This window comes from Carcharhinus amblyrhynchos, chromosome 20 (assembly GCF_965287045.1).
Source record: "Carcharhinus amblyrhynchos chromosome 20, sCarAmb.v2.hapA, whole genome shotgun sequence".
NCBI lineage: Eukaryota > Metazoa > Chordata > Chondrichthyes > Carcharhiniformes > Carcharhinidae > Carcharhinus > Carcharhinus amblyrhynchos.
In genome coordinates, this window is record NC_137343.1 from 43,144,960 (window position 1) to 43,154,896 (window position 9,937).

The 9,937-nt window shown below is 43.5% G+C and overlaps 1 protein-coding gene across 3 annotated transcripts in view; it reads left to right on the forward strand.

Moving 5' to 3' along the window:
- Window positions 1-9,606, forward strand: part of mzt2b (mitotic spindle organizing protein 2B) — a 33,168-nt gene extending 23,562 nt beyond the window's left edge. For all 3 annotated transcript variants that reach the window (XM_080208484.1, XM_080208485.1, XM_080208486.1), the window contains one exon: window positions 8,473-9,606. In XM_080208484.1, coding sequence (XP_080064610.1) covers window positions 8,473-8,654 — 182 coding nt within the window. In that variant the 3' untranslated portion in view covers window positions 8,655-9,606. The remainder of the gene's footprint in view (window positions 1-8,472) is intronic.
- Window positions 9,607-9,937: the final 331 nt, after the last annotated feature.

Here is a 9,937-nt window from a genome sequence, read left to right on the forward strand (position 1 = left end):
GGTCCAGAATTTGAGAAACAACTCCTCAGTTGTCTGTTTTATTGTGTGCATTGTAATTAAGCTCTGAAGCTTTAACCAAACAATACATTGTCAGATTTAGGTAGGAATGTCGAGGACGGTTTCTCAAAGAATTGGGAGAAAAATGGGAAGGGCTGTTTCCTTGTATATTTCCTATGAACATGGGAAACATAGGAGCAGACATAGACCGTTCCAGCCTTTGAGTCTGCTCTGCCATTCAATGAGATCATGGCTGATCAGTTGTCATTTCAGCTTCAGTTTCCTGTCTAGCCCCTATAACCCTTGCCTAACAATAATCTACCCGATTCTGCCTTGAATAAATTCAACGACCTAACTGCCACTACTTTCTGGGGAAGAAGTAACCATATGGGAGAAAAAGTTTCTCCTAATCTCTGTCTTAAAAGGGAGATCTCCTGTTTTTAAACTATGCCTAGTTCTAGTCTCCCCCACAAGGGGAAACATCTTCTGGATGTTCACCCTATCAAGTCCTCTCAATATATCGTATGTTTCGATAAGATCACCTCTCGTGCTTCTAAACGCCAATGGGTATGGGCCTAACCTACTCAAACCTTTCTTCATAAGGCAACCCTTTTATCCTACCCCTCCCTATCTTATTGGTAATGACCTCATCAAGTTATTGGCTGGATCAAACAGTCTAATTCTATGTGTTTCTAGGTGTTAAAAGGGATTCACAGAAAGGCATAAATATAAAATAAAAGCAGAAGTGGGCCATTCGGCCCTTCAAGCCTGTTGTATCAATTATTATGTTCATGGCTGGTCATCAAATTCAATATCTTGATCTCACCTTCTTCTACCCCTCCTCCCCCATATTCCTTTAGCCCCAAGAGCTATATCTAATTCCTGCTTGAAATCTCACAACATTTTGGCCTCACCACTTTCTGTGGTAGTGAATTCCACAGATTCACCAATATCTGGAGAAGAAATTTCACCTCACTTTAGTACACCTTAAGGTTTACCCCTTATCCTCAAACTATGACCCTCAGTTCTGGACTCCCCCCACCATTGGGCGTATTTGTTCTGAATCTACCCTGTCTAACCCTGTTGGAATTTTATAAGTCTCTATGAGATCCCCTCTCATTCTTCTAAACTCCAGTGAATATAATCCTAACTAACTTAGTCTCTCCTCATATGACAGACATGCCATCCCAGGAATCAGTCTGGTAAACCTTCACTGTATTCCCTCTATAACAAGGACATCCTTCCTCAGCTAAGGACACCAAAACTACACACAGTACTCCAGACGTGGCTTCACCAATGCGCTATACAATTGCAGCAAAAGAGCTCTATTCATTTAATCAAATCCTCTAGCAGTGAAAGCCAACATACCATTTGCTATCTTTTATTGCCTGTTGTACCTGAGTGCGTATTTTCAGCAACTGATGCACGAGGACTCCAAGGTCTCGTTGAGTATGCACTTCTCTCAAATTGCACCCATCCAAGTAATAACATATCGCCTTTATTATTGCTACCAAAATGGATAACCTCACATTTATCCATGTTATACTGCATTGGCTATTCACATGCCCCCACACTCAGCTGGTCCAAATCACGCTGAAGCATCTGTGCATCCTCCTCATAGCTCGCCCACCCAACTTTGTATCATCTGCAAATTTGGAGATAATGCATTCAGCTCCCTCTTCCAAATCATTACTATTTAATGTGAGCAGTTTGGGTCCCAGCACAGATCCCTGCGGAACCCTACTAGTCACACACTGCCAATCAGAAAAAGACCCATTTATGCCAACTCTTTACTTCCTATCTGCTAACCAGCTTTCTATCCATTTTATGACACTACCCACAATCCCATGCACTTTAACTTTACGTAGTAATCTGCTACGTGACACCTTGTCAAAAGCCTTTTGAAAGTCTAAATAAACCACATCCACCAGTTTCCCCTGGTCAACTCTATTGTTACATCCTCAAAGAATTCGAGTAGATTTTTCAAGCATGATTTTCCTTTCCTAAATCCGTGCTGACTTTCTGATTATGCCACTGCTTTCCGAATGTTGGAGCCATGAAATCCTTGATAATGGACTCTAGCAACTTCCTTACTACCAACATTAGGCTCACTGGTCTATGCCTCCCTTTTTGAATAGTGAGCTTACATTAGCTACCCTCCAATCTATAGCAACCAGTCCAAAGAATTTCGGAAAATGACCACCAATGGATCCACTATTTCTAGGGCCACTTTGAATACCCTGGATGAAGGTTATCAGGCCGTGGAGATTTATCCACCTTCAACTCCATTAATTTCCCCAAAATCATTACTGTACTAATACTGATTTCCTTCAGCTCCTCACTAAAACTTGTGTTTCTCAGAAATCCAGGTACATTATTCATGTCTGTCTTTGTGAAGCAAAGTACGAATTTAGTTCCTCAGCAATTTCTTTATTCCCCATTATGAATTCCCCTGATCTTTTTAAAATCCTATATATATGGTGTGTTGCAATTCCTGTAAAAGAACAACAGTTGGGATTATCATATTTTAAGGAAACGTGAGCTGATTGGGTTTTAATTCCCCTGGATGCAAAAGGCCTGTGTGTCGCACTGTTGCTGGCCCTATACAACCTGTATAGTAAGAACAAAACCAGCAACAGTTAACCTACCTTTTTATTTCCTGTGCTGTTAGTCTCACATAGGCCTGAATTTGTCCTTTTGTCATTGTGTTGGTCCTTTTTGTACACAGGAAACCATTCAAACTTTTCTAGGTGAGAGGACGGTCTGTTCCCTCGGATCCTGAAGAAATAGATCGATTGCTGACTGTAGGTTACAGAGGTTGAACCTTTGACAGTGTAGGATGGTGCATTGATGTTGCACCAATCTGCTTTCTGGTTGTCTTGAAATTGAACTACAAGAACAGCTCCAACTTCACATTTACCCTTGTTTCAAGACCCACGCTTAATCCAGATGGCCGCTGCACAGCTTGAAAGTTCAAAGTCTGAAAGACATTGGCAATTACTCAGAACCTAATACACTTGAAACAATCCAATTCCCAAGAAACTAGAATGTTAAACCCTAATATGCGGTTGAGTTCCTTAGATTTTTGCTATGATTGAGAACCCATTAACTCAAAATGAGATGATAAATTGCAATAATGGCATTCTTTGGTATCATGAAATTGGATAAATCTTTTCCCTTTATAAGCTGGAAACTCAGAGATAGAAAATCATGATTTGCTCTGGGAATTATTGTGCACGGAACTTTCCCCAGAGGAAATTTGGGAGCAGAATCCATGATTTAGATGATGGGCTGAAGGAGCAGGCTCAAAGGGCTAAACATATCTTCCTTGTTCTTCTTGTGCTGTTTAGGGCCTTCAGAGAACTACAGGATACACAAATGTTATGCATTTGAGCGTAGCTAATTTCTGTTCTCAAATTACTGAGCCTTTTCAATCCTGGTAATTAGTTAATTGCTTTGTTATTCTGTTTCGAGTTGATCACTTTTTGGCAAAGAAGCATAGAGTAGTTAAGCACTCTCACACCTAGACATCCACTGCCCTTTTAACATCAGAATTCATTCAGTTTCTTTGCTTTGAGTGAGTGTAATTTGTCTGCAGCAGTGAAGGCACACTGCATACTGCACTTGCTGAAGTGTTAGACTTAACCTGCACCTGAGCGATTAGCCCCATGGTATTGCAAGTGCAAGATCCCATCTTCTGGTCACCATTTATTTTTATTTATTTGATTCTCATTTTTGCAATCATTCGTGGTGTATGTTCAGATTATCCTTCCTTGTTTCTTCCCATCCTCTTCACAAAGGGCAAATGTACCTGCAAAGTATGAATCAAATTAAACTGCGGTTCTTTATTGCTGTACCTCGGTGGCAGATGTGTTGCGTTGCCAACTCAGCAGGTTGGCTTAAGTGAGGTGTGAGTTACGCAGATGTCAAGGCAAGCCTGGGCTGCAGGTGATCATGGGGAAGAGGCTGGTCCTATCAATTTCTTTCCCTTTCCTTCTGTCCCTCACTCTATACCCTAAAGATGGAGTGCAAAATGCACCTAGTTATTGGTAGGTGAGCCTAATTGATGTGTGTGATTGACATTCTGGATTGGAGACTGCGTGAACCTTTGGGTTAGGAGATCCTTAAATAGAGTTGTACAAGTTTTTAATTTATTTTTGTGGAGGTGCGTACAATTTTGAAGTTCGTGCTTGTGTGTAAATACATAAAGTCGCTGATACTAACATATTTTCAGCTGAGTTGGCAAGTAGTATTTCCACCGACAGCTACACTTCAGGCCCACAGAATTCAAATGCGCCAAATCAGCGAATAAGGAGTATGAGCCCAAGTTGCCCGGGCATCAGATGTCAGAGTCTGAGCTTAAGGGTGGAGTTTAGACATTCTGGCTTTAGAGCTCTTCCCACGAGCAACAATAGCACGCCTTTAACTACCTTTGACACAGAAATGCATTCCTGACCACCTCAGAGGAAGAAACAGATCCCAGTTTGCTTTGTGAGGACCGGAAAGTTATCCAAAGGCTTGATGATTGTGACAGGGCGAGAGTGGTGGTTCAGAACTAGTTTGCTAACTCGGAGGGTAAAGACTGAAATGAAGGGGGCGGATCGAGCAGTCGAATTCTATAAATATGTTTCTTGGTGTTGAGAGAGATTCACAGAAAGACAGATAGGGATCCTTGTAAAATCCCCTCGTATATGATGTTCAAAATTTATTTTTTAGTGACACAAGTAGGCTCACGGGGCGTCGATCAGCTGGACAGTCAACACCTTGTCCCAAAGGTAGGGGAGCCTAAAACTAGAGGGCTTAGGTTTAACGTGAGAGGGGAGAGATACAAAAGGGTTCAGGGAGATGATTTTTTTCACACACACGGTAGTGAGTGTCTGAAACATGCTGCCAGAGGCAGTAATAGAGACGGGTACAATTTTGTCTTTTAAAAAGTATTTAGACAGTTACATGGGTAAAATGGGTATAGAGGGATGTGGACCAAACGCAGGCAATTGGGACTAGCTTAGCAGTTTGAGGGGAAAAAAAGGGTGGCATTGACAAGTTGGACCGAAGGGCCTGTTTCCATGCTGTAAACCTCTATGACTGTATGACATTTACCATGCAATGAAGTTACTGTGGAAAAAACCCTAGTCGCCACACTCCGGTGCCTCTTCGGGTACACTGGGGAGAATTTAGCATGATCGATGAACCTAACCAGGCCATCTTATGGACTGTAGGAGAAAATGGGAGCACCCGGAGGAAACCCACATAGACACAAGGAGAATGTATGACCCTGCACAGACAGTGACCCAAGCTGGGAATCGAACCCGGGTCCTTGGCGCTGTGAGTCAGCAGTGCAATTCCTGTGAAAGAGCTACAGCGGGATAAGCACATTTCAGGAAACATGAGCTGATTGTGTTTTAATTCCTCTTGGTGCAAAAGGCCTGTGTGTTGCCACACCCCTGTTGCTGCAGTGGGAGCTATAAAACAGGTAACAATAGGACGTAGATAAAACTGACCTGATGTGCTGCTGGATTTTTGCACGTTCGAAGCTGAGACCTTGTGTGGAAATTTGGGTAAAAGATTCCCTAATGCTAATCAAAGACTGGAGTTAATTATTATCACAGAGATTATGGGATCTTGTACAGTGCGAGTTTCACCTTTTTTATACTTGACTTGCTGCTTCCTGGCCTGAAGACAGCAGGCACTGCCTGAGGCTGATAATGGCGTGAACACTATTGGATTGCAGACCTGTGTCCTCAACAGCCCAGGTGACTGACTGTGTTCTTAAAAGAACAGCCGCTCCATTGACGGGAGGCAGTCACTGTGGAATCGAGTCCTAGAATGACCTTTCTGTGGTACCTGTTATTGGAATAGATGCGCTTGTTACCTGCTGATTTTATGAATTCCTGCAGTCTGACTTCCTATCTTGGCTGTGAGTTACCACGCTGCTGGCACTGTGGAAGACCTGGCTTGCTTTTAATGCTGTAGTTTTGTGCTGTGGGGCAGTGGCAGGGGAGCACAATTAGGCTGCCAGTAGTTGGCTTTCACCTTTTTTTCCTTTTTTTATTTGCTACGCTAAAAGCCGCTTTTCTAATCCACTTTGTTTCCAGTTCTCTGAAATGCTTTGGACAACTGCTAGTGTTCCTCGGAGACATGGGAGGAAAGATGTCCATTAGCGCTGTGGTAGAGGGGTGAGAAACTGATTCATTACTCACAAAGAACAGACGTTCAAAGCTTACGGTCCACATTCAGATATTATGGAAATTTCAGCGGCACAATGATGATGTCAAAAGCTCCCGTGTCTTTTCAGCAATGACATTTTCAAAGTTGAATGAACAATATTGGTGATTCGGAGTGCGTCTGTTAAATTCCAAAATCGTAGATCATAGAACCCTACAGTGCAGAAAGAGGCCCATCGAGTCTGCACCAAACACAATCCCACCCAGGCCCTATCCCCCTTATCCCTACGTATTATACCCACTAATCCCTCTAACCTACGCATCCATGGATACTAAGGGGCAATTTCTTAGCATGGGCAATCAACCTAACCCGCACATTTTTGGATTGTGGGAGGAAACCAGAGCACCTGGAGGAAACCCACGCAGACACGAGGAGAATGTGCAAACTCCACACAGACAGTGACCCGAGCCAGGAATCGAACCCAGGACCCTGGAGCTGTGAAGCAGCAGTGCTAACCACTGTGCTACTGTGCCGCCCTATGATTCTAAGTTAAATAAAAATGTCTTAGTTACCAAGCTAGCCATTAAATTTCTCCAGAGCAGGAATGGCTCTGTTCCATGCAGAAGCTCGATTCTGACTGTGAATCTTCTCTCCGCTCTTCCCATTGATTGATGAGAGCAACACCAGAGCTTGTACAAGAGCCGTACTTTTATCGTGCTTTCAAATTCGAGGAGTATTTTAGCGATAACAGCTTCCAAGCAAAAGGGTGTACTTTCCCTTTTTTCTCTTTTTTTTATGTTGGCAAACAGAATTTATTTTGCGGGAATCCATCTCTGAGATTAATTTCAGTTTATAGGAAGTAATGAATTTTGAGCACGTGGAAGGGATGATCTGGATAAAGATTTAAGACTCTCTGCTTTCTGTAAATTCATTAACAGTTCTGGGAGAGACGAACATTTTGCCTCTCCCAGCTTCAGGGTAGTTTATCTCCTGCAACAACAGAGAATCTAAGCCATTCACACAAGAGTTGCAAGGTATAGGCTCACCCCACCACCCCTCACATGCTCATCTCCTCACCTTAACTGTGCAGTTGTAACAATTGGCAAACCCCGTGATCCACCTCCTGTGGGTATTGGAGGGTTAGGGTTAGGAACCCTATCCTGGAGCTTTGCAAAGTAGCACTGGTTATCTGCACAGCTCCACAGATAAATCCTTAGAATCATGCAGAAATTAAAAGGAAAGAGGTGGCACGTTACTAAACCAAAGCTGCTTTAAATTTTAACTAATTTATCATTGACTTTTGTGACTCTTTCCCTCCCTCAATCTCAGTCCAATAAAAGTTTATTTATCCCCTACACTCTGGCACCTGTTCAGGTACACTGAGGGAGAATGTAGCATGGCCAGTGCACCTAACCAGCACGTCTTTGGACTGTGGGAGGAAACTGGAGCACCCAGAGGAAACCCACGCAGACACGGGGAGAATGTGCAAACTCCACATAGACAGTGACCGAAGCCGGGAATTGAACCTGGATCCCTGGCGCTGTGAGGCAGCAGTGCTAATTGCTGTGCCACCACCACCTCTTCAGCAAGAGACGCAAAAGGGATTGGTCTTGATTTGTGGCCTTGTCCACTGCTATCTTTGCTGCCCCGTGGTTCACTAGTAGGGACTGAACAAGGAAGAGTAATTCTGCCTCTGCTTTTCCTGCCTGTGATGGATCAGCACACCATGACATGAGGATTTTATTATTTGCTTCCTTGATGGCTTACACCCAAAAGACAGTGCAAGCCTTTTCCAAAGAAGAAGAGCTGTGTGTGGCCATTCTCTCCATTTTTTTTTAAATCTTTCTGCACGTTCCGTCAACATTGATTAGGAGTAGAATTCCTGACTTTTTTTTTCCTCTCCCCTCCCTTTCCACAGTGACACCAAGGTTAATTACCTTATCTGAACAGCTATCAAGACTGATACTTGGGAAGCAAGGATTAAACTGTGCCTGTATAACCACTTCCTACCTTCCTTTTGGCATCATGACTGTTGCGTTTATTAAAAGCTGCAGTGGGTGATTGTCCTCCCATACTAGAGAGGATCGATAAGCAGTGTACTTACGGGACGTCCATTGCTGCGTTTCACATCACAGCAGGACACACTGCTATTCCTGCCCATCTTTTCTTGGAGGAACACTAGCGACAGGGGACACATTGCCTCTGGTGAGAGTGCGTGATTTTTTCTTTTTAGAAAGGTGCCATAATGTCCCGGTTGCAAAACTGACTGCTTTCTTTTTCCCCCACCCGTCCCCTTGCTTTACTCCGCAGTGAGAAACAAATCCAACACCGCCATCAGTGGTGCGCAGACGCAGATGGAGCGCAGCAGCACTCGTGAGGGATCCAGCCAGCGGGTACCACGGCAGCCAAGTGCCACCAGAGTCCCCAAAGGTAGCGGTTCCGGGAAGAGTACTGGAAGTGGCAGCAGCACCCAGACAACATCCAGCCAGTAGTCTGAAGAATGTTTACCGCCCGATGTAAAGGTGACAGCATTGCTGGCCTCAGGGTGTTGAAACAAGGCTCCAGCCCTTTTGAATTTTTTTTTCTCCATGCATTCTCTTCCAACCATTGAAACCAGACTGTGGAGATCACTTCAGATTGTTTGCATTGATGCAAATTCACAGGAAAGTATGACTTGCTTCAGTGATTTATCCTGGATTGTTACCTTTCACAGGATCCAGCATCTCCTAGATTTTCTTCTCTTTCCCATACTTGTCACACTGATGCAACATAAAATGATTGAAGTGCTGATGTAACTGGAACAGATGCTGGCCAATTCTCAGGTGGGTTAATTTCAACCTAATTTCATGGGGTAGCTCACATGATGAAGCCGGGGTGAGCCATGTACTGCTCCCACATGGACAGGTAGGCAGGGCACAGATTTCCCACTTCACCCTGGACATCAGAACCATTCTCTCGCTTCAGTGCAGAATAATAATTGGGAAAGTATTGTCCGCTATTTCGTAGGAAATAGCCCCTCAAGCCTGTTCTGCTGGTCAATTAGATTAAGGCTGCTCCGTATCTTAACTCCATCTACCTTCAGTTTTAATGAGGGGAAAATTATGCTGGAATTTGCAAAGCTCTGGGGCAGAAGTGCTGACGAGTCAAATCGGAGCCTTAAAACGTCACTTTGTCAGCATGCAAATTCACAAGATCCACCGTGAGCACACTCGCCCTGTAAATTGAACTTTAATTCTGTAACTTGATGTTGTGAGCTATCCCAGTCCCTCCTGTGCTGTCAGTCCACAAAGGTTTAATTTTCATGGTATCCTAATCCGATTAGCAGATATCCTAGCTACTGACTATAATCAGTTACCTAGCGATGTATAGACGAAGCACTGTTTATGCTGTACTGTGTGTGTGTCTGTATTTGTCTCCCAGAGAAGATACTTGCCTCAAATAAACTTGTTGTACCATCCATGTTGCTGTACAGCTTTGTATTTTGGGCCAACAGGAACAGAGAAACAAACTGGGTTCAAAAGAATCTCAATTTCCTGTCTATATGAAGGAAGTGAAGCTCATGTCAACGCATTCAATAACTTCTTGATTCAGGCAGAACATCTTTATTTATTAAAAGTCCATGTTTTTCAATTTAGAATCGCATCTAAATTTAGAATTACACCACATTATGAATCCTTCGATGTTCTGTGGTTGTTAAGAGCCATTGGGTTGATTGCTACTGCATAAACCTACAGACGAATCAGTCGGATCCCACACTGGTCTGTGGTGTCACACG